The sequence below is a fragment of the Plectropomus leopardus genome, chromosome 20 (assembly GCF_008729295.1).
Source record: "Plectropomus leopardus isolate mb chromosome 20, YSFRI_Pleo_2.0, whole genome shotgun sequence".
NCBI lineage: Eukaryota > Metazoa > Chordata > Actinopteri > Perciformes > Serranidae > Plectropomus > Plectropomus leopardus.
In genome coordinates this window covers 14418740-14443227 of record NC_056482.1, presented here as the reverse complement: position 1 = coordinate 14443227, position 24488 = coordinate 14418740, and the positions used below count along the sequence as shown (strand labels likewise).

Below are 24488 nucleotides of genomic sequence, written 5' to 3'. Positions count from 1 at the left end.
AATAAAACGTTTATTTTAAATTAGGTTAAAGTTGTTTTTGTGATGTTTTGGGCCACAACAGAGGGCAACATTTACAGTTTCCTCTCCACGGGGCGTCGGCTACGTCAGTTAAATCTACGTTCCTACGGCAACGCTTTGAAGCTTCCTCCAAGGGGATCATGGGAAACAACACTGGGTACTGAAGCGGAGGGAGTTTCGAAATATTTTAAGATTAGCAGCGGTAAAACGTGTAATACTATAGTTATATCAACATTTCCGCGACCAAATGATGTGAGTATTTGAACATTTGAATACAACATATATAGCTGAAGTGCACGAGTAGGGCTTTTTTTCGGGACAGATGCTCTGAACAAAATTAGCAAGGTGGCTAATGCTAGTCAACGGTGTGGTTAACATGGGTGATGTTTTTTGTTTATTCAGACAACAGGTAACAATAGCTTATTACGCGATGCGTTAAGATTGTCATTAAATGTCGCATATAGCTGTAAACATATACACATTTAAGAGTAATAGTTTAACTAGTAACCTAGCTAATGTGATTGTTTACATTGCAGCGGGAAAAGGTGTAGCTTGTCGGCTAATCTGTAACGTTTTGCTTGTCTAGTGGGATCCTGCAATCTCTTCGAGCCATTCCTCGGTGTATTAACAAGAGTAAGAACTGATGGTGTCTTTTAAACATGGAGCTAAAGTTGGAGGTTGTGTTATCATCCAGCATCAAACGGAAGAAACCATGGCCTCGTTTCTGTTGGCTTGGGAAGGTGAGGACCGTAAAGTATTTCAGCCACAGACATTAAACTTTGCTATCTTTGTCTGAAGAACATGACTGTGAGTCTCTGTCTCTGTCGTGTCCCTCTTTAGGAGAAGGAGTCTGTGTTTCTGTTAGATGACAAACGGATCAGCGAGATCAACATGGTGTCTGGACGCACCAAAAAAAAGACTCCTAAACTTCATCCTTTGCTCAACAGTGTGGTGACAATGGCTTCATCCCACAATGGTGAGTTTATTGTGTAAACTCAATGCAAAATACAAGTAGCCTGTCAATTCAGAGAATAAATTACTTGTGTCACATTGTTTTTCAGGTATGTGGCTTTGTGGACTTTTGGTCTCAGGAGAGCTGTTTCTGTGGAACAGGGATAAAGATTTGTTGAAGACTACTGCATCAGTCCCTGAAGTAGTTCAAATGATGACTGCTTTTCAAGGTAAGCACTGTAGATGCATGTAACAGGAATATATAAATCTGTAGCTATTTGCTTTACTATGAGACCTTAACATACGGTCACTTGGAAGATGTGTGTGTGTGTTCCACATATTTGCTTACATATTTTGTCCTGGATATAACAATGGCAGCAGATTGTGGCTGGGTGTTTGTAAGGTGATCTTTTGTCTTCTGTTTTTTACTTTAGCTTCTTGTAGAATATCCCAATTCAGGTTTTGATATTTAAATGAAATATTTAGTCTTTAATCCTTTGATTTATGTATTTATGTTTTTACAGGGAATGCCACACGACTGTCACTCCAGGTTTCCGGGGATGGGATGCGTGTGCTCCTGGTAGCCATTATGGGGCAAGTGTTCTTGTGGGAGTGTATGGATGTCAGGGATTTGACAGGGTTACGTGATGGCACAGTCAGAGGACACTGGGCACATATACAACCTCTTGAAGACTCCATTCTGCCTTCCTTGCAAGACAAAGAAGCATCCCAACACACCATCTTCATCAAAACAGAGGTCTGTATACATATTTAACATATTGTGTCGTGTTTCACTAATTTGCACAATTCCAAAGACCTGAACTCCATACTTCATTTTCAATAGGTCTTGTAGGTTATGTTATCTTTCTCCAAACTCCCTTAGGTTATGGGTGATGCCTGCTTAACCGCCTTTGTGTTCACATCTGGGAAGAAGTTAGTCATCACCTGCCTGAAAATTCAATGGGAAGAAGGTCATGTGAGAGTTGGGTGAGTGAGCAGGTCTATACAACAGGCTGAACTGTCTTTGGGTATTAAAGTGGTTAAAAGTACACCTTTATCTTTGTAGGTCTTTGGGATACAGCATACAGTGGGCCACCAAGACATACCCCATGTCTCATCTCACTCCGCCCTGCCAACCACTGAAATCCAGAGGGGCCTTGGTGCCAGCTTTCTCCCCAGATGGCCAACTGTTAGCCATTGTTCTTAACCAGAGAAAGCCTCAGGTGAGGTCTCTCTCTATTTTTTACACATCTTTATATGACTTTTCTTTCTGTTTCCATCCATCTTTAGAAATGTCAATCATGATTAATATTTTCTGTTGTTGAATACAGGCTACACAGGTCCTCTTCGTGAGCACACAGAATTTTGTCTCAATATCAAGTGACCTTGGAGGATGTGGAAGTAAGAAATTGGAAATCCCCTCTAAATACATAAGGTACAGTATGCATAAACAAAAACCGGAAACAGCTGTTGTAGTTGGTACCGTGCGGTAGTTGGCCGATGAGAGGCTTAACCTGGGGCTCAACATTTGTTAAGTCACACTGTTTAAAATATTGCTGGCGAAGATTTATGACTCAGTCTTTACTACCTGAAACAAACATAGTGGTGTTAACAGCGTGTGTGCATTCAGCATGCCATTTTCAAACTGTCTACAGATAAAAAGAGGATGATTACTTCCTAACATAACCAGCAAAGACATCAGTATCTGTAAAGTTGTATCAAGACCGCTAAGATGTAAAACACCAGAAAAAGATTGCCTTCTAGAGTTTTTTTTTTGTCTTACTCTAACTTCAAGTCTTTCATTTACAGTGTGTATTTATGTAGAAATGGACTTTACATTTCCTCTCTTTTAGGTCGTACTGGGTGGGCAGTGTGAGCTGGTCTCCAGGTGGACTTTTCCTGGCCTGTGTTCTGAAGAGAGGCTCCCTTCTTATGTTATCTCGCCTTGGGGGGCTTCTCACTCTAACAAGCCGTGGTTGCAGTATTGACTTTGGTCGCGCACACTTCCTACCTCTGCACCCTCTCGTCACTTACCGGTACACATATGAGACATTTTGCCTATTATTTATTCATTCCTGTTACAATCTCTCATCTGTGATCATCTTTGCATTTTATTGCTGCACTTTAATTTTTCACAATGCCAAGTCCTTGCCTCTCTCTTTTTTCACAAGAATTAAAGTATAACTCTAGTGTGAGTCCTTGTAATGTTTTATTATGTTTGATCTAGGGCTCCAACTAACAATTATTTCCTATATTGATTCATCTGCTGATAACTTACCCGATTAATTGTTAGAAAATGTCAGAAAATGCAGAAAAATGCTTGTTAGTTTTTTCCAAAGCCAGTGATATCATCCTCAAGTGTCTTGTTTTGTCCAAATCACAGTCTAAACCCAACAATATTCAATTCACAGTGATATAAAAGAGAGAAATCAGCAAATCCTGAAGAAGAGAAGCTTAAACAAAAGAGAATTTTGTGTTTTGGCTGTAAATAGACTGTCAAGATTATTTGATGATCAAAAAAGTTGATAAATGCCATTCGACTAATAAGTTAATCCTTTCAGCACTAATCTAATGTCTGAAATAAGAGTCTTTTTTAAATCTCTTCCTCTTCAGGGCGCCAGTATCTGCAGGGAAAGGGGAGGCTTCTCTCTCCAGCTCTAGCTTGTCAGTGCGGGATGTCCTGAGGCAGCGCTACTCTGTGACCTGGCATCCACGGCTGTTGTACCTCATTGTGTCTGATGGCTACATGGCAACAGTTATGAGGGTGCTTGATAAGCCTTCTCCTGCCCTGTTGCTGAAAACACTTATAAAGGACACATGCCAAGATCTTGAGAAGGCCAGCCGGGTACTCGATAAATCACAGGTGGTAAACCAGAGACTCCTGGAAGTTGGAATACTCAGCTTTGGCTTTTCTATGTACTTTCTGCAGGACTATTCTTGACATGTCATTATTTATATTTTTCAGATACATGTGAGGGCGTGGCTGGAGTCCCTATCGTGCATGAATCTCGACAGCAGCCTTACCACATGTCAGCCCGACACTGCAGACTCTGTGATTTCAGCAGCCACAGATGGATCCACTTTGCCACTTTTCCTACAGGATCAGGGAACACTGGGTGGTACCAAGGAGCTTCTTGAGAAAGTACAGGTTGGTTTAATAGTATAAGTTAGAAATGCTTAGCTTTAGATTGTGGTTTGGTGTGTAGGCTATACACCAATTTTGATAATGGTGAAAATCAAGTTATAGTTCAAGTGATTATCCTGAGTGATAATATGTCATGGCTGCTGTACTCGTTGCTTTCTTCACTTCTCGTAGCTGTCTTTAGCCTGCTGTTTTTGTGTGGTTTCCTAGACGTTCTTTGAGGATGACTCTGATGTAGACGGACCTCCTGCTGGTTCCCATGTGGAGGATGGCGGCCGTCTAGAGTTTGCCTCAATGTTTGACACACTCCATGCTCTGGACACACAGACTGACGCTGGACATGTTACTAGCCCAGATTATGAGGATGACTTTGTTGAAATGGGGAGAAAGACACGTCATCTTCATCGTGAGCTTGAAAAAATCCAGACTAAGCTGTTAACAACATGGGCTCTCAGCATATCTCTAGGAACTGCTGTAGAAAACAGAGCTCGTCTGCTGAAGCATACCCTCTGCTGTGTGGTGCGGCTTGCTGCTTTACTCCATCTGGTCCCCAGTTCTGAGAACATAGTGAAAAAGAATATCTCGGTTTCTACTCGCCTGCTGCCCCTTCTCAAAGCCCTTCTGGTTTTTCTTCCCTGGGATAGCACTCACTCAGGTGGGCCACACTGCCTGGGGCTGGTGGTAGAGCTCAGTAAACGGCTGATTCGCCTCCTGCTGACCCCTCACCCTGAGTCCCACCAGACTGGTCACTGTCAGTTATCATCTCACAGTCTGTCCTCAGTCCTGCTTATTTTGGAGCTGGTCTCTGATTCTATTGATTCCACCTACAGCTTGCAGCAAAAAACTGTCTGGTTCTCTGCAGCAAAGAAATCTCTTTCCGAGCTACCACAGCTCTGGCCTTCCGATGCACACTACGTGCGTCTGTTACAGAACGAGAAGGAAGAGAAGTCCAGTTTTGTACATCAGGCACAACCTTGTCCCCAGCGACCCTCCAGCAGGTACAGACCATCTCTCTGGATATATATATATATATATATATATATATATATTTTAAATGGGCAATTATTTGTTGTCACTTTTTGTCACTGCATGTCATGTTTTGGCTGGAATGTAATGTAAAACGATTACAAATTATAATGTAAAATGATTATATAATGATTGTAGTGTGAAATAATATTATATATTATATAACCAGTATAACTGATTTTGTTTTTAACTCACTTATTTTGTTTCTTTGGGTTGCTGTTATTCAGGGTTATCCTTTGGTTGAATTAGGATAGGCAAAAATAGGCCTTGGACTAACGCCTATTCCTGTTTTGGTTACTAAATGAAAAACAAATTGTGAAAATAATCTGTTTCGCATGATTAATGTAACCAAAATAAAATTATTCATTCATTCATTATTTATTCACTATCTCAAAGTCCAACAAGATTGGTGATTTCTTTGTGTCAGGTTGTTAGGAGTGTGGCAGTGGGTCTACAAAATCACCCAGCAGTATATGGTGGAACTGAAAAGCTTTAAAGGATGTGACGGTTGGAGGAGGAACAGCAGCAGCTGTCTGCCATCATGTCCAAGATACAAACAGCTCTGCAAGCCACAGGAGAGAAACCTCGAGGAGGGACCTGCACTGCTGAGTTACCCAGGTCTGTAGCAAAATGACTGTCTATCTAACCATAATTATTGTACCAGTTACAGGAGATAAATTGGGAAGTTTGAATCAAAACAAACAAACCTGAATGATTACTGTTGTTGTTTAGTATTTCACTTCTCTCCCTCCAGGTGAACATCTTTTCCTGTGTGGCTCGTACCTAAAAAGTGCAGATACTTTGCGGTCACAGATTTGTGAGGAGAGCAACAGAAGTAAGAACCACTGCTCTTTTTCTCTATATAATTATTCCACATGGCGCCATTCAATCTGAAAGGGTAATCTTATATCTTTCTGTTAGGCTCTGATCCAAGCGTCTTCAAGGAGATGCGGCCTTGTCTCGCACTCCTATACAGTCTGTTATTCCAGTATCGTCTGAGAGAAGCCCAGGAGTTGGGGGACCACATGGCTCAATTGATCCTGCGCAGGGCTGGACACCAGAAGGACAACATGACCTACATGACAGGTCAGCCACCGGCAACAATACCTCAGTGTTTTAGAGGGTTTCCATGTTTGAGTCAGTTCATGAAATCAAGTAGACGCCACATAATCATCTGTCATGAGATGCTGAGGCAACTCAAAAGGTTACAGTGTGTCATACTGGCCTTTAAGTAAACTTTGAATGTCTCACTGTAAAGGCTTTATTAGCAAAAAAAAAAAAAAACTCCTTGGGACAAGGAGACATGTCCTGTCTTATTGTTGATGTGCTTTATCTATTCCCATTATAAGGATTGACCAATATTGGTTTTTCAGGACCTATACTGATACTGATTATTAGTAGATAATGAGACCGATAACTGATATTTGGAACCAATATGCATTTACAAAAAAATGAAAATCTTTCTGTCAATATTTAGAGTTTGGAATATAACAAACTTCAGCACAAACTTTCTTTTAATGCCTTTAGCAAATGTATAATAAAAAACTGAAATGTCAAGTGAAAATTTAATAAAAAAAAAAAAAAATAATAAAAATAGCTCCCTAAGGTTTTACAAAGTAAGAGTTCCTCCCACGCTGACACTTTCTTTGCACTTTTTTACTAATTAATTTAATTGGTAATCATAAAAACAAAATTCTGATACAGATAATCAGCAAAATGCCAAATATCGCTACCAATAATTGGCCAGGCCAATAATATGTAAACCCCTACCCATTATCTTTCTGAATTATGATTGGGGTAATGGGGAAGATGTCAAGCCTTTTGGTATAAATCAGTCTACAAAGAATGAATGAATCCAGGTGCAAGAAACTTGGGTCTTACTCCATGATCATCAGCAGGTTGACATGGCACATTCTGCTGCATCGCCAGTGGCCTCAGTCTCGGGACAGCTGTTTTAGAAATAACTGATGTGCCTCATCAATCATAACCTGCTCACTGTTGCTTAATTTACATATTAGCTCTGCCTTTATGCTCTGCAGCAGACACACTTCCTTGCCCGTGGCTGCCAATGGACCTTCACAGTGATGTTGCTTGCGCCGTGGTTCAAACCCTGGGGAGATTCATGGCCTCATATTTCACCAACCAACCCCTCTACATCCTGCCCCCTCACCATGTTGCTGTCCTGCCTCCACTACATCTACCTCATGGTTTGTTTTCCATAATTTTTTGTCAGTTTACACAAAATTCACGAATATTATATTGCTATTTGGTAATGTGTCCCTTCTCAGCTCCTAGCGTTGGACGCTTGGTGCCACTGTGCCAGGAGGAAGTGACTAGAGCAGTGCGACAACAGCAGCTGTCAGAGTTATGGACAGTTGACTACGCCCAGGACTTGCTCTTATTAGGGGGTCTGCTTCCTGAGACTGTGTGGTTGGCTTACCATCTTGGGGACTGGAAGACAGCGGCCTCTCTGAGCTTGGCCTATACAAATTACTGCGCTGACCACTTTGACTTCACTCGGTCAGTGTGAAAGCATACACTATAATTGCAAGCATAAATTCAATTTCAAACTTTTAACACGCTTGTTGTCATGAACATCTCAATGACGTCTTTTATGACAGGCTCAGGAGGAGAGAGCTTCACCTCCCAACAGCTTTAGAACCAGAGAGCATTTTTCAGGTTGAGTTGGACTGTCTTCTCGGCAAGTCTGCCTCCCAAGAACACGGATATGACGATGGTGACAAGAGCTTTACAGGTTGGTGATATTTGAAAACTGTAAGATGACCACAATGCATGAAAACCCCTTTGATTTGGATCTATGCTTTGTCTCAACTCTTTTTTACCAGAACCTTCAGAAGGAGAAGACCGGGACTTGTTACAGGTTTCAGTACAGGAGATTTTAAAGGCTTCAGTCATGGCTGGAGTGAATGTTGTGTCCTCACCCTTGTCTTCCTTGCTGGACACAGCCAAAGACCTGTGTTCTTGCCTGCCTGCCTTAGTGCCAAATGGGCTGTATCTGCCTTCCCCCCCTCTTTATTGCCCTCAGCCCTCTCCCAACACACAGGTACATAACATAGATCAACTTTTACATGCAGCATGTAAATATAGATAGATTATATAATTAAATGTTGTGTGTGTCTCATGCTTAGGACCCAGTAGGGACAAGAGGGCAGTTTGCAGAAGTTGCATCACGTCACAAAGTGTCTGCAGTTCTCCAAAAATTGCTGTTACTTTTGAGATCTGCACGTTGTTGCCACCCCGCTGCCCAGTGGTACATCAGCCATCTGCGCCATGCCAGACACATACTATTTAAGGTACTTTTTGGGCCTGAAGGGTTTTATCGAGTTTAATAAGAGTATTAAAAGTCCCCAAGTGTGGCTGATATACTTTACATTCTTTTTTACAATTTAATGCATTGCACAGTTTGTTCTAAAAGACTTTTTTTCTGAAGAAATACCAAATCTTTTCTATTTTACTACACTTTAATTGTTTCATCATGCAATAATGTAGTAAATATTATTTTTATTCTCAGATCAAGAGGAAGTACTCCTATCCATCAGCCACTGAAGAAGAGGCTTTCCCAGAGGGCCTGATGAAGTTCGTCACCCGTAGTGGATTCTTCAGACGGGGGCCGAATAAAGACCGTCACCTTGACCCTGACACCATTAAAACCATCAGTAAGATGCCTCTCATAGTGAATTGTGTGTATCATAAAAACTATGCACTTTCAAATAGTACTTATTATCTATATTTCCCCTCCAAGTCTGTTTCAGGGAGCTGTGTGGTTTATGCTGGATGCTTCATGTCAGGGATCAGCTCTCCATTTCTTGCAGGAAGTATCAGGCAGCCAGACAGCATGGTGGAGATGAGCAGGTATTCCAGTTGTGTTTAATTGTGTGACATGTTTATGTAGGAATATGCCTATTGTGTTATTAAATATCTGCGTCTAATTGTGTTGCTTAGATCCCTGGTGGTTCAGAAGTGAGATCTACCTGTGTCGATGCTTTGCGCTGGGCCTGCCGCCTTCTGCCTTTCTCTGGCTTCCTCAATGCTGAGGAGATCCTCCAGGACATACTGCTCAGCCTTGTGTCTGAACTTCCTCCTCTCTCTCTGGTGACTTTTTCTTGTCTTTTTTACATAAAAAGTGTTTATTGAAGCAAAACATAATGACTTTGAGTGAGTACATTTCACATCATTGCTTGCTCTTCTTAGGTGGCAGACACGCTGGTACGAGCTTTCCCAGAGGAAGAAGAGTCTGTTAGAGTCCCTCTGAGAGAAAAGTATAACTCACTCCTGCAGAGACTGAGGCAATGCAGTGTAATCGGTAAAAGCACCTTTGTTTATTAACACGTTGCTTTGAAGCACTATACAGCACTTATACTGTAGGACTGCAGGTTTTTTGGACATTGATATTTTTATTTAAAATAGATGTATGTGACATTCAGAGCCTTAATACAGCAGCTAGCCACTATTTGCTTTTCTGGAAAGACACATCGCTGTTGAGTTTTTCAGATTTATTTTTTAGCACTTTGAGCACCACAAGCTGAGTGCCCTCTAATTCCATTATAGTTGAGACTGATTTCTCCAAAACTCTGCATTTAGATTGATGTATTTTTCTTTTTATCCATCATTTCCTAAACATTTTAAATCTAGTGTAAATGTCACTCTATGTTATTTTGTTTGTTTGCTAGAGGGGGAAAAAGAGGAGGTGGACGAGTTGATGATGATTGTCATTCAAGAAAAATTCAGGCAGAGGAGAAAACATCTTGGGCGTTTGACGAGGCACCTGGCCCCCCCTGAGCTCCATCTGTGGGAGAAAGAGGTTGAGGAGGAGGACAAGGGAAGCAAACATGGATTGGCCATGTTGAGGCAACTCTCACTGGGCACCACTCTGAGCACCAGCACCTTAACCGACTTTGGGTTCCCCCCAGTTTACAGTGACGGAGACACGGTGGATAATACATCTGAGACTATCTCTCCTGAAATGCACAGCAGAGCCACGACAAGGTAGCCAGTATGGAACGGTAGCAGTACCCTTACGCTGAAGTGTTATGTATCTGTGTTGTGGCTTATTCTGTGCTGTGTTCTTTTCAGGAGCGAAAAAGCAAAAAATACAAGAGACAGAGAACGTGCAAAGAAGTCCGCTGTGAAGATTGAGAGTGTCATTCAGGAGGAGAGTCACCTGTGTGATGCCAAGGAGACTGAGCAGCCCTCTCTACCAGTGGTTGGCACCTGGGAGTTTGAGCTGGAAGATGACGAGTATCTAAATTTCCTTGAGCTCTTCCTCAGCTACGTGCTAGAGAAGGATAGTGCTGATGGAGGGGACTCAGGCAGTGAACTTCCTCTGTTGAAGGGCTTCTCCTCCCAGCTGAAGGAGAGAGAGTTACATTCTCTCACCTTTGATGTGCTCACCACTATCCATCGCCGTCAAAGAGATGCGCACCATCCAGCGAGAAAACACCAGGGCAGTGATCCTCCAGTGTTCAGAGCCGGCTGCTGCTACAAGCCAGCGAAACAAAGTGCAACACCAGATATGCAGACTTCCTCCGTCTTGAGTGAAGCCCTCGAATCCAGAGCTGGCTTGTCTGCCAGCTCTCTTCCTCGGCTGAGAGAGGGCAGGCAAAAAGGTTTGTTTGGGCTCCGACAGCAAAAAAGTGTGCATCTAGGCCAAAAAGTGAAGGAGGGGTGCTTTAGTTCTGAAACCAGCCCCATTCGAAGTGCCTTTCCCACGGGGCAGCCATCAGAGAGCATGATTCTTTGCTCCTCAACTTCTGGTGAAGCGGTGAATGAACTGCAGCAGGGTCTGGACCCTCAACTAGAGGCTCAGTTTCCAAAGCTGGGCAGGCTGCTGGAGTGGATGGTACGCTGGGCTGATCGGAGGGTGCTGCTAGGACATCATGGCAAAAAGAAGAAAGAGAGGGGAGCAGGGGATGGTGGAACGGCTGATGAAGGAGTAGTGATCCGTGTCAAAGCCTCGGCCCCTGCCGTACTCACTTCCCTCAGCTTGCTGGAGCGCAGGTACATCGCTCTCCTCGGGGCTGACCGCTACAGTGCCCACATCCAAGTCCCAGAAACACAGTGGACTGTAGCCCCAGTGCTGCAACCTGAGGCGGATAGGAAGCTTCATAGAGAGAGCAGTGTGGATACAGGCTACCCTGGATCAGCCAACACTCCCATTATTGGTCTGGATCACAGTCTACAGCAAGAAGATCTGTCTATGTGAGTGCACCATGTTGTTGTTGTCAGTGGTTTTACGCCAACACATGCCAGTGATATGATACTTGATGCTGACTGAAAAAAATGTATCAGCAAAAATAAACCAACTTTTGCACCTGACCAGATGTAAACTACTTACCTTTATAGTTAGCTGCAAAGCTTAATTAAGAAAAATATTATTTCTCCCCAAATCTGTCTTAAATTTGGTTAAAGATAATATTGAAAAAGTCTTAAAAAGCATTAATTCTAAATATCTGATACCTGTAGACAATTGTTACATCTCAAAAACAGTTTCATACAAAACAGCATTGTTTCTTTTCGTTTAACTGTAAATGTAAACAACATACTGCATCCATATATTATTTCTTTCCCCTACAGTGGCTCTCGTACAGATGAGCCAGAGGAACTGACGTTTCACAGGACACCTCTTCCTAATGACCAGGATCTGCTGATCTGTGAGGCTCAGCAGAGACAGTCCACTTCACAACAACCATTGCTTGATGATTTAGATGTTACACCTGAAAAAGAAGGTATGATGCTAACTTATGTTTGATCATCAGAGTTGCCGTAAAGCAAAGAATGTGCATTCATGTGTTTAATGCTTGTAGGCAAAAGCAGTGGCAGTGAAGGCCCGGAAGTGTCGTCCTCTGCTTCCAGTGAGAACATTTCTGGAAACATCTGCACACCTGAAACGGTGAATATTATCCTTCAGGATTCTCATTCTTTATTTGTGTTGTCATCACTGTCAAAACACACAAATAGCTTGTTTTTGTTCTTTGTAGAGTTTAAGACTTGCAGACTTGGACAGCTCTGAAAACGCTGAAGACACGTCCAGTTTTACCTCTCTGTGAGTTTTTAACCCTTTGAAACCATGCGCGACGCCACTTGTGCTGCTTTCAGATGCCTTTGACAAGTATTTAAACCTTTAAACCCAAGCTAATTGGTGCCATTTATTTCAAAAACATTGGGGAAAAGGAAATGAGCAACATGGTAAGAAATGTTTGACAAATTGCAAGAATTTTGTAGATTTAGAAAATGATTTTTTATTTAAAAAAGCCAGGTAAAAATTAAAAAAGCTATGAAAATCTGTATTGTATAATTCTTTTTCTTTTCTTTTTCTAAACAAATTATCAGGTTATTTTCTTCTATATTTTACTAATTTGTTGCTAATTTTTGGCTCGTTCTTTCGCTGCTCATTGTCTTCTCTTGAAAGAAATCAAGCTAATTTGCTCAGATTTAAAGGGGTCATGTAAATGAATTTTCTTTGCAAGAACAAATGTGAATGTGTTAAAGTCTTATACCCTACACTATGAAATTATAAGATCAGAATGAAACATTATCCCTGCTGAGGTATTTCTACAAACGTCAGCCAGCCAAAACATACAAAATCATTGTTGACACTGGGTGTTGAATTTGGCCTGTTTTTGTTGTGTAAGCCACAGTCTTGCTAAGAGCCTACAAGATTCCCCACACCCAGAGCGCCAAACTCTTCCTACTGTCCAACCTGAGGCAGACGTCCATGCAGAGCCTTCTGGTTCAACTGGAGTGCTGCTCCCCAACACACTTGTGGATCCTCCCAGCTGTCAGCCACAAACCTCCACGTCTCGTGCCCCCACTGAAGAGTCCACAGCTCCCAATCCGCCACTATCCACTGAGACTCCGCAAATGCAACAGCGTCTGGGTGAAGATTTATTCAGACTGGTTCAGGTAAAAACAGACAAGCCAAAAGGAGAGGTTTGGAGATACAACAGACTTCAAATTGACTCCAATCTGAAACATTTTTGTCCCTCATTACAGAATATCAACTACGTGAGCCTGATGGAGGTTTTGGGAGCTTCGTTTTCAAACCTGCAACTTGCCCACCAGAACTCTTCTTTGGCCCAGTCTAACACATCACACCTGAATGTGCCACCATCTTATGTGGCCAATTTCATCCCTCAACCAAGTGCCTTACCTTCGAAAAACACAATTTCTGTGCCATGTCAGACTGAAGCATTTGTGCCAAATTCAAGATCCAGCCATCCTCAGTCCAATCAGGCCCCTGCATGTATGTTTGCAGACCAGACTACCGTCCAGAGCTCAGGAACAACCTCTGCAACAGGCGGCCAGCATCATGCCACCTCCACTGCTAATGGTGCAGGTGTAAGTTATCAGGTATAGCCTAAGTGCTTTAAGTTTTGTTGCATTGTGCTTCTTTCCACACTATAAGTACGTCCCTGTGAAAACAAGCTGAATATATTTTATTTTTTCTTCAGGAAATGCAGCCACTCTCTATTCAAGCAGTGTCACCAGAGGAGAGCAGGAGGTTAATCCCACCCTCACAGGGGCTTCTGGCCACTGCTGACAGCAGTCACACTTTTCACAGTGCCCCTGTATTACTGCCTTCTAATGGCAGCATGCAAAAAGATCCTGCTCCCCGGGTGTTGGGCCTGAAGTTACTGCAGCTCCATTGTCCTCCATTGCCCCAGCAGGGTGCCCCACACCATCCCCAAGGCTCTCAGACGCCTCACAATGCATCCTCTGCAACTATGGAATTCCATCTGCATAAGCTTAAAAACAATAACCAAACTGCCTCGGTTCCAAAAAGGCTACTCAATTTTAATCCTCCACGTGATCCAACTCTGAGGAACTCTCAACCCAAGAGTCAGACGTCGGAAAGATGCAGGGAGAAAGGGTTTCCTCTACTTCCTCCTGCTTTGCCACCTCACACACCTGCACTGGTGCAGGACCTTCGTCTGCTGCACTTTCAGCCTGCTCCACACAGCAACACAACGTTCCCCAAACTACCCTTACCACCTCCATCCAGGCCCACAAGTTTTGTTTCAGTTCCAAGGGGAGAAGCACCTATGATCAAGCTTCTACGTCTAGACCCTGAACCAAAAATGGCAAGCAATATTTCCATTATTTCAAGATTTTAAAATTAGGTATCATTAAATCTTGCATTGTAGTTTATGTACAAATATCTGTCTCTGCCACAGACGTTTCCCGAGGCAGCTCCTTCAGGCCAAATGGTGCGTCTCATGTCAGTGGAGGAGCTGACGAGTTCAGGGATCGGGAGGCAGAATGCTGAGGCGACTCGACTGCGGTTGCTCAGAGTAGACCCATCTACTGACAGCGCTAGAGGAGCTACAACTTCTCCCAGCTCCAACTCCAGCAAGAGGCAATTGCATACTACTTTTCATCTTGCTTTTTTTAAGCTGATTATTTTACTCACTATACTCTTTCTATGTTGTTTATAGACAGAAGAGGAGAGAGGAGAAAGCCGAGAGGGCAAGAAAAGCAGAAGTCACATTCAGACCAAATGACTCTGTCATTCCCACACTTGAGGTAGAACAATATTGATTCTATTAAGTAGTAATTTTGTGCTACTGCTAATCTTTAAGTGTAACTCCACTATCATCTCTTTGTTCCAAAATATTCACAGCCAACAAATGAGCCTTTAAATGAAGAGCCTGCGCCCGCAGAGGAGATCACCACTGCAAGAGATGTTCCCAATTTTGCTCAGTTTGGTTAGTTTCAAATACATATTTCATCAGTTAACAAATATATTAAGAGTTTTGGTCCAGTCACCAGAAAAAGCAGCAAGCTATATTCAGTGTTTTGCCTGTGTCCTCTCTAGAGGGTGGAGTGAAATGTTAGCCATCTTAGAGAGGAGGGAGAAGCAATATCTTTAATTATATATTTAAATTTGGGGATATTAGTGCATATTTTCTGACAGTTGCTCCTTGCAGACAATCATAGCTTTGCACTTGCTTTTACCAAATATTTGACTGAAGAATGAATAAGGAGAACTTCACAACAACATCATACTTGACGTTGGTGTGAATGTCAGAGTGTTTCAGAGAGTTTGATATCTGACACAGACCTCCACAGTTCTGATGAGGTATACTTCTTCCTTAATTTGTTAGCACTAAAGAAAGGGTTTACCTTCAGGCACTAATGGAAAAAAATGAATTCTTATTGAGTTTTTATTATATGTCAAAAATTACAACAAACTCACAAAGAGAGGACAGAAAGATACATGCTCTCTTTAATGGCTCGGCACATTCTGATGAATTGCATCTTTTGACATCTTGGAACATTACGGTGTTGTGTTTTCAATTCTGTTGATGAATTGTTGTTTTTTTTCCTTTTTAACTCCCAGGGTCCTTTGATTCTTTGCTAACTGGTCAGAGATTGTTGGACAGGGCCGAGTCCACTTCAGCTGAGCTCCATGCGTTTGCTTCCACATGTAAAAGACCCCCAGAGTGCCATGATGCTTTCACCAACACAGACCCAGGTGAGTCGGAGTTTGGGTCAGGATTTTTACAGCTAATATTGCGACATTTTTCACAGTTGTAATGTTATTACAAAGTTGTTGGCTACATTTGTAATGGAATGAAATGCTTTTATGTATCAATGAGAAATAACCTAAATTGGATCTCTGTTTTGCAACAAATAACATTTTAATTGTGTTTCTTTCAGCTTGTCCTCCTAAACTTGTGGATAAAGCTGTTTCTGCCTCTGTGACTGCTAGTAGCCCTAAATGTAGGTGGATTTGAAATCAAGGTTCAAGGATGCCACACACATTTTGTTGTGGACATAATATAGAGTTGAGCATTGTGTGTTTGTGTGTGTTTTCTACATCCAGCACACACTCCAGGAAATCTGCAGTTTTTGAACGAGCGCCTTGTTCAAGAAACAGAGGAGATGCAGCAGAGATCAGAGCAGAATCTGGTAAGAGGCCAGACATTTCATTAAAATAAAATACAAAACACGCTCACTCATTATTGTATGTTGAAATTTGAATTTGCGAACACAAACTTACCCTCCTGCCGCTTCATTGACTGTCGTATAATCTTGAGAATGGACCAACAAGGCACATAATTATGGCATTTGTAGTGATCATGGTCTCCTAACTTCATATTTTAATTTATGTTCTTTGCACAATCACACCTTTTTTATACAATATTTACATTTGAGCAAGGGGTTCATGTAATTGGTGGATATTTAATTTAACTTCTTTTTCTCTGTCATTGTGTCTCTAAGGGTCTGGGTGGCCGCCAGTTCTTAAGTGTTTTGGATCTAGAAGACAAAGCCCTGCACCAGGACTTGACGTGCGGTCTTAGCTCAGGAGCACAGGATGTTCCTTCCGTCCGCCCTCCTTCACCCACTTCTGCTCAGCTTCATTTACTTGCTACCTCTGTCATAAGGAGTGCTTCTGCTGCTGATGATCCACAACCCTCAGTCACAGTTCAAGAGGATCTCGACTTGCTATCTCAAGCAGGTCTTTAAATGTCTTCATATTAAAGTGTTTAATGCAGTTATGTCTTTTTACTGTGATCAGTGGTGAAGCACAAATATTAGTGGTAAAATTTGCTCTGAATATCTGCTGTCCTGTACATTCTAGATATCCCTGAGGAGCTACCGTCACTCAGCCACAGTGAGCCCAACAGGAATCCAGAGAGAATCCCTCAGCAAGACATGTTAGATCCGCCTGACTCTGAAATCTGTCAAGCCATAAAGACACAGAGGGCTACACCCCACAGTGCCTCATCCACACCTCCTACAGTCTGGTTCTCCTCCCGCCTGTCAGAGCTGGACGCTCAGCTGGCTGCTCTACAGAACATCGCAGACTATCTGGAGATGGACTTTTCCAACTCCAGGATGGTATATAAGCCTTTTGTTTTTTTGTATTTATACTCCTTATATTATTAATGAGACCCAAAATCATAAGTTAGCTTTGATGTGTGACAACATATGTAATGTATCATTCTCTGTGCAGCTGGTGAACACCATCGAAAAGCTCACACCAGTCTCAGCTCCTGATGCAAGGACTACGACGGCAGTAAAAAAAACAGTCAGACTGTCTGTCCCACAGGGAGGTATGACCTAGAACTATTATGCTGCAACAAAAACCAAAACTTTTTACATTTTAAATTACATTGCAAGTCTTTGAAACCTGGATACAAAAAACAAAGTTGAAAGTTTCATTGAGTGTTATATAATACTTTATTCTTGTTTTAAAAAGACATTAATTGTTTCTAACAGCATGGTTACCACAACTGGACACTTTAACTGAGCTGAATGCCTGTGAAAAGGAAGAAGAAAATCCGGAGGAAGATAGTGTGGTTCATAATGACTCCTGGGCTCCTGAAAGGAGGCCATCTTCTCGTTATTCCACTTCTCCCGATCACCAAGCTGGTCCATCCTACCTTCACACCCCTCCAAGTAAAGATGCAATCAAACATTTTTCAGTTAAAAAGAAATCAACATAGAAATATAGATGGACTTTATTCTTGTATATCCAGATACATGTTTATTTTTTTCTATCAGTGTTAAAAGTTACAATTTCATCTGTTTGTGCTTCTATAGAAAAGAACGATCAGCTGACTGAGGCATCTGGAATATCTCCTGTGTAGGTTTAAGAAGTCTTAAAACCTTGTTTTGACTCAAATCTGTTGTGGATGTGCTTGCCTCACTGCAATTTCTTCTATTTTACAATCCCCTGCCCTCCACCTGTCCCATTTCTAGATGTGCAGATGAGAATCTGGGTCAGACTGAGTTATCTGATACGGCAGAAATCTTAGACGAGTTGGTGAGGGAAGGCTACATATCCTTGACTGACCTGGATTTGTCCACTTCACAGACTTCACACCATAGCAGGTATCTTCTAAATTTCAGTAATGTCAAATTGACTATCTAAACAGCTGTGATTTATCACTGAGCTGAGATGTAATGTGATCCCCTAGCAGGCTGGAGCCGCAGCAAAGTAGCAGGATGTCGCAGAAACGCGGCCTCCTAGAGGATGAGAGGAGAGAGTTAAGGATCTGGATGAGGAGGAAGCAGAGGGAAAGACTGACTGTTTATCAAAAACACAGAGAGAGTCTGAGGGAGCAGGAGCGCAAACCCTTTTCTACCTCTGGAACAGCGGTGAGATATGTTTTCCTCTTTACAAGAATTGATTCTCCATTGTAAGCTTTTTAAAATACTATATCCACATTGTTATTTGGCCCAGCAGAAATCAACAAACAAGAATCAAGCAACTGTTTGGAGAACCAGAGAGGAAAAAGAAAAGTATGTACCTGCTAACATTGTCTGTGCACAGGAAACATGCATATTCATAACTGTTATTCTAATTTGATGTAACAGGTTCATGTTGCTGGAGCAATACAACCAGAGGATCCATAATGCCTGTTCTTTGGCTGATGACTTCACCATTAATCCTCCAACCCTGCGCATTTCTTCAAAGACTGAAGTTAGTCCAGCGGCCCTCACTACAAGACCCAACTCCGCTCCACCGCCTGAAAGCACTCACAGGTATCTGATGCAACAGTAATCTGATCAGTCTTTCTCATTAAATTACAATCGTTCTCTGATCTAGCATTTGAACAGGAGTTCCAGCAGACCTTTAAAAACGTCTTTGAATTTATTAATCTAATAATAAGGCCGTTATTGGCATTAATTAGTTTTAAATTAATTTTTCAAAAGTCTTAAAAATGCTTAGATGTGGGGAAGTAGGACTTTATGAATCTTTTTTCTGATGTTGCATTCTAAGTAAAAAACAAAACCAAACAGGTAACATCTAAATTTTTGCTAAGTAATTTAATAAATTCCTTGTTCCTTTCATGATGGGCATCCAAGGGGTGGAATCTCACATGCAGATTGAGAAACCCAAAATCATCTTGAAAACAAGCCAGAAATGCCAGATATTTCCCACTGTAACCCAAATATATACCTTTATGCTGATAAAATAGGTTCATTGTTTTACATGTGTTCCACTCTAAAAAGGGTTATTTTTTGTAGATAATGTATCTTTTTCACTGGACAAAAAAGTCATGTTTTATGTTACAATTTATGTCAACATTTCTGCAAAGTGAAAATGTCCTTCTTCAGTTTTGTTTATGAGAAAACCCCGGTCTTAAACTTTATTCCAAGTGGCATTAAAAAAAGTCTTAAATCTACCTTGCATCAAGCTGTAGGAACCCTGAGAACAAAAACTTTATTTATTATCCCACAACAACCAGGTTCGGTGCAGACCCAAACCTCATCATTTTAAACATCTGCGGTTAGATAATTTGGTAATGCAGGCAATATCTTTTTTTTGTAGGGCAGGCAGTGTGTCTGCAAATGATAAAAGAAGTCTTAAGTCAGGACAGGCTCAAGCTCACTTTCGTCCATGGACTGCTGAGACGCAGGGACGGCCTTCAGAGGACTACCGCAGGAGACTCGGACTACATAGACCAGGTATCGTATGTGAGTGTGTTTACGTAGACATGAATAACCTGTGTATGATTGGCTTTTTGGAGTATTCTGTTTGTTATGTTTGACCATGTAATCAACATATTCCCTGCATGAGAAACCTGAATGCTAGCTTGAGTATTCTCAAAGAAACTTGGGTGTATGCGCAGAATGTAAAAAAAAACTGATTTCTCTGTGCTCATGTAAACACCATATCTGGAATATGATCATAATCAGGATAAGCCTCATTAACGGGTTATTCGGCAGCAATGTGGTTGTCCTCTATAACATGCTTACTGAGATGATGTGCGACAATCATCCTGTAGATGCATTTTCACACCACTGTTGAAACAATATCATCATCTAACATCCACTAAGCTTTTTTATGTTTTGTAAATGTTTCGTTCGATTTAGTGACCTCTCTGCCAAGGGACCGTCTGTCTCAGGTGACCAGACGTGGCATGCTAGCACACACAAAGAGCCAAACAGACAGCCAGAGTGAGGAGCGGCATGTCGGGCAGCTGAGAAAGACAGGGCCAAACAAAGGTCCTTCAAGAGGGGCGGCTGTAGGGAGAGGGACCCTGAGGGAGCAGATGAGGATGGAAGAGAGAGATGACGGGAACCTTTGGGAGCCAACCTCTGAACTAAATAGGCTGCTGGACAAAGAGGAGTCCCAGTCTAACATAGTAAGAATCACATTTTTTTTATCACGTCATCTTATATATGCGAGGAATGTAACTAGATGATGTAGTTTAATGTCCAGCGTCATTCATTGTTCGACACTTCTCAGGTTTTGGCCAGATTGCAGGATGAGCAGAGTGCTGGTGCCAGAGCTGGTGTGTCGGCGATGGACTGGCTGGACAACCTCTCTGAGACCGCCAGCAGCAACCTCAGCAAAATAGACTGGGCTGCTATCGAGAGGCTGGTGGCTGAAGAGGACGGTTGAGCTGGAGTGTCTCGAGGAAAGGACAACACCACCACGTTGTGACTTAAGTAGATATTATATTACTATAAAAAGAACTCTTCCAATATTGTATGTGCCTATTGAAAATAGTGTGATTATAATATACTAAAGCATTTAAACTTATAATATAGATTTTTAAAATAAATTTGATATGGTAAGCAGTGATATTAACCATCAAGCCAGATTTATTTTTATTGGTAAAGCTGCAATAAATCAGATGTGATGTAATCACTCTCATATAGAATTTTTAATACAATATTTGTTGCACTGACATCTGCAATGATGTCCTCTTGAAAGTTTAGGTTTGTGCCATTTGTGCATTGTCTACATTTATAATTTATTTTTGTACAGACTTGACCATCCCAATTATTAATTATGTGGATTTCAGCCTTTCAAAGCCATTTTTTCTTATTGTTGTAATTCTAATAATGTGTGATAGCTCAAATTATTTTATTGCCTTATACAAAGGATTTTGCTGTGAATCTATAAACTTTCAACTAATTTACCAGTCTTTATTTAATTAAAATCAAACGTATACATAGTATAAACAGATCTTTATTATCTTTATATATGAACCAAACGCACACAAAACTGAAATAAAGTGATATAGATCCACTTTTCTTCTGAATCACTTTCATTAAACTTTGCTTTGGCCTAAACAATCTTTATCTAAAACAACAAAGATTTATCTGCTTTTGAAAACGCTCTGATAACCTTGTGTCAATTCTGAGGACTTCAAAAAAACCTCTGTGTGCAAACACTGTTGTGTCCCTCATGCACATTCTCGTTTCTTCGCACCCTATGCATATTACAGGAATGCTTTACTTTTACTTAGCTTTTTGTCTTTATTTTTTCTCCCCTACACTTTGTTGCAAAAGATTTTCTAAGATTAATTAGTACTTCAGTTGAACTTTCCAAAGTCTCCAGGTCTTCACATAAATAAGAATAGTCATTTAACTTTTTTAGTTCCTTTCTGAACGCAAGTTTTGCTGATTTGATGCATTGGGATGTGCTCTTTTCTCTGTATCCCTCCACGATGTCATCTTTTCGTCCTCCTTCGTTTCCATCCACCATATTTTCGTCTTCTGTGTATCCATCAGCCACGCTCTCGTCATCTCCGTCTCCATCCACCATGATTTCCTGGCCAAGAGCGGAGAAATGGCCCGACACTATAGCCAGGTGGATATGGTTCTGGATGGTAATTTTAGATGGGAAGTAGGCCTTGTCTTCTTCGTGGGGTTTGCACAGGTCGTGTGCACACAGATCTGCCAACACATATTGCTTCAAGGCTCTTTTCACAAATTCGACAGAGGTAATCCCCCGTCCTACCATCTCATGGATTTTGTCTCTCACTTTTGGGTGGATACGTCTTGACTGGCAACATCCTAAGTCAGTGGTGTGGTTTTGGTGAGCTTCAGCAAGAGGAATTTTGACATGGATAAATGTTGTAGTTGGTGGGTTTGTGCGGGCTAATTCTTGCTTCAGCCTTTTCATGGCATCTTCTTTTCTGGCTCTGGAGCCGTCTCCTTTAACACTAAATGTGTCATACCTAAAACAATTTAAAAACAGAAGTTTTGCAAAACATCCACACTTAACCATGCTTACTCTCACAGTACACCAAGATTAAGTGCTCCAGAAATTCACAGAAATTCATCTTTTCAGTTTCACACACAGAATCAGGCTTTAAAGCAGAAAACAGAAAACTCACCTCTTCACATAGCGAATGAAGAGTTTTGCTGGACAGTCCAATTTCTTCACTCTTTGGACACGGGACCTCTTTTTGGTATTTGCATATTCCAGAGAATGATCCTGCCAGGCAACATAATCAGGGATGAGCACAGCAGCACAAACTTAGATTTGCAAAATATTCAAAACTCAATCTTAAACATGTAAATTTGAGTTTCTGATGTCAAAGTATTCAAATTCAGAAAGCCATTATCAGTGTTGGGGAGTATATAGTGACAGTAATTATATTACAAAATAAATGTAATTGTAATCAGTTACTGTTACTGAGAAAAATGTAATGTAATTAAATTACAGATACTTATCAAAATATAGGTGATTACTAGACTATACTTATTAGAAAAAAAATCAGTAAAAAATTGATATGTTGACTAAAACATTTATTGTGTTGCTTTACATCTTTTTGCCTTGCAGTAATGCCCAATTTTGGCATATTTTTGAATAATGGGGGTCAGCAAAGTCTTTGAGACAAATTTATGTTTTTAGGTATTTTCAGCTTTATTGCCGTGTTTAAAACATTTGTTTGAAAAGTCGTCATATGTAACAAGTTACTTTGATTAAGTAGTTCAAATAGTCATGTAACTTATTACATTTTTAAGAGGGTAATCTGTAACCCATTACATTTCAAAAAGCAGCCTCTTCAACACTGGTCATTAGTCAATAGCTTAACGATATTATATTTGTCAAAGTACCTTAGCTGTAGAAGTTTTTTTAGAAGGTGCTTTGCCATGTTGACAGGTCAGAATGACTCTCTTTGTAACACAAAGGGGAGTATCGTCAGAGTAGTCCTCCACTTGCCAAAGTGTTCTCAGTTTGCTAGAGTCTTTCAAGCCACGGGACCTAGGATCATAAGAAAGGGCCGTTTACACAAATGAGCCAAACCAAATGGGGAAAAAAGCCAAAACAAAAAATGCCATTTCATACATACCACGTGTTGAAAGAAGTCAGCGTGGCTCGTTTGTGGTTTTCAAGCAGGTTTTCCAGTTCTTCTTCTGAGTTTACAATTCCAGAAATATAGCCACTGACTTTCTTCAGTATTTGAAATGATGAAGGTAACCAAGATGGATCTACAAAATGATAAACACACACACACACACACACACACACACACACTTGAGCTCCTTTCCCACTGGACATCTAATCCACTAACACCCTTTAACATCAAATTTAAAATTGGCTGAAAAAATCAGTTGACAGAGAACTTTGGAAAAAAGAAAAAAAAATTGGAAGCTCTCTGAGGCCCCTCTGACCCCTCGAAGGTGCAATATGGTTTAGTTCCTCCCTGCACTAGAATTTGTCTTTAAACAAAAGAACTACTTATAAAGAACCCCAGTAATGATTCCTAAAACCGGCAAATCCGTAAGCATTTCAACACCTCTCTCAAACTCAATGCTCTTTTTTAAATGGGTTTGTGGTTAAACAAACAAACAAAAAAAACTTAAATAAGGTCTATGATTCTCACAAGCTGAAGGGACTTTCATATTTTGTTCTATGACACAAAATACATCAGTAAATACTCCACCCAAAAACGTAAAGCTTTTTTTGTGTCTAAAAAAAAAAAGACAGTAGCATCAAGCCAAACCACTCATATGTTTAGATTATCTTGATGAACAAACGGTGTAATAATCATTGATGTTTGTTTGCCACAGAGCTCATTTTATGCAATAATCCAAATGGAAAAATCCTGTAGGCTTTTAGAGGCGGGGACCAGCGGGGGCGTTAGCTACCAGATTGGCCTACAGAAAAACATCATCTCTTTGTTGCTATGGCACCCATATACACTGGAAAGAAAGAAAGATAGGAAACTGACTTGTGGGGAAAAAAAGTCATATGGTGTGTGAGAGAGAACTAAATGAATAGAAGAAGGGCGGGGTGCCCACAGAGACAGTTTACGCACAGGGCCCAGGATTTGGTGCTACGCCCCTGCTCAACAACAAGCAAACGTTAGCTAGCCTGTCAATTTCATCCAATATCTTCATGGCACGTGCTACTGGGCAAATGTGAAGACATGCAAATGTTGGCATGAGATGTAGAAACCTAAATTATTTGTACAAAACTGCTGTAACTCACCCGCCATAGTTGGAAACTAATGAATATGCACAGCATCGCCGCTTGGTCCTAATATCACGGGATTCTTCGGAGTCTACCGCAATAAGAGCAACAGAAGAAGAAGAAGGAAAAGAAGAAAGCACTTCCGGAGGTCGAAGG

At 41.2% G+C, this 24488-nt stretch overlaps 2 protein-coding genes across 2 annotated transcripts; one reads left to right on the top strand and one right to left on the bottom strand.

The window, feature by feature from the left end:
- The first annotated feature begins 165 nt into the window (after nt 1–165).
- cplane1 (ciliogenesis and planar polarity effector 1) lies at nt 166–21112 on the top strand. The gene is given in 52 exon segments (XM_042509959.1): nt 166–220; nt 605–758; nt 859–994; nt 1080–1199; nt 1494–1726; nt 1853–1956; nt 2036–2192; nt 2301–2404; nt 2823–3005; nt 3583–3832; nt 3935–4117; nt 4322–5109; nt 5565–5647; nt 5650–5720; nt 5722–5755; nt 5892–5972; nt 6059–6223; nt 7177–7344; nt 7426–7657; nt 7759–7892; nt 7984–8201; nt 8287–8451; nt 8670–8814; nt 8901–9010; nt 9101–9250; nt 9350–9461; nt 9829–10144; nt 10232–11356; nt 11732–11883; nt 11962–12047; nt 12136–12200; nt 12790–13060; nt 13151–13507; nt 13609–14238; nt 14332–14513; nt 14593–14680; nt 14778–14862; nt 15498–15632; nt 15818–15880; nt 15984–16069; nt 16382–16619; nt 16743–17002; nt 17118–17217; nt 17384–17563; nt 17708–17750; nt 17867–17998; nt 18085–18265; nt 18354–18409; nt 18485–18652; nt 19443–19579; nt 19988–20259; nt 20364–21112. Coding segments are annotated over 51 exon segments (9771 nt in total). The 5' UTR covers nt 166–220; nt 605–677; the 3' UTR covers nt 20520–21112.
- On the bottom strand, nt 21104–24422 carry LOC121960300 (calcium-responsive transcription factor-like). Its single transcript, XM_042509962.1, has 5 exons — nt 24351–24422; nt 23209–23347; nt 22973–23120; nt 22246–22346; nt 21104–22086 (listed from the first exon to the last, which is right to left on the bottom strand). The coding sequence occupies exons 1-5, from the start codon at nt 24355–24357 to the stop codon at nt 21369–21371; spliced, it is 1113 nt and encodes a 370-aa protein (XP_042365896.1). The 5' UTR covers nt 24358–24422; the 3' UTR covers nt 21104–21368.
- Nucleotides 24423–24488: the final 66 nt, after the last annotated feature.

Excerpts from the sequence above, each read along its gene's own strand:
- LOC121960300 (XM_042509962.1), bottom strand. Across the intron at positions 23,121-23,208 it reads CTGACTTCTTTCAACACGTG|GTCCCGTGGCTTGAAAGACT; the intron begins GTATGTATGAAA and ends TTATGATCCTAG. Across the intron at positions 22,087-22,245 it reads TTCATTCGCTATGTGAAGAG|GTATGACACATTTAGTGTTA; the intron begins GTGAGTTTTCTG and ends AAATTGTTTTAG.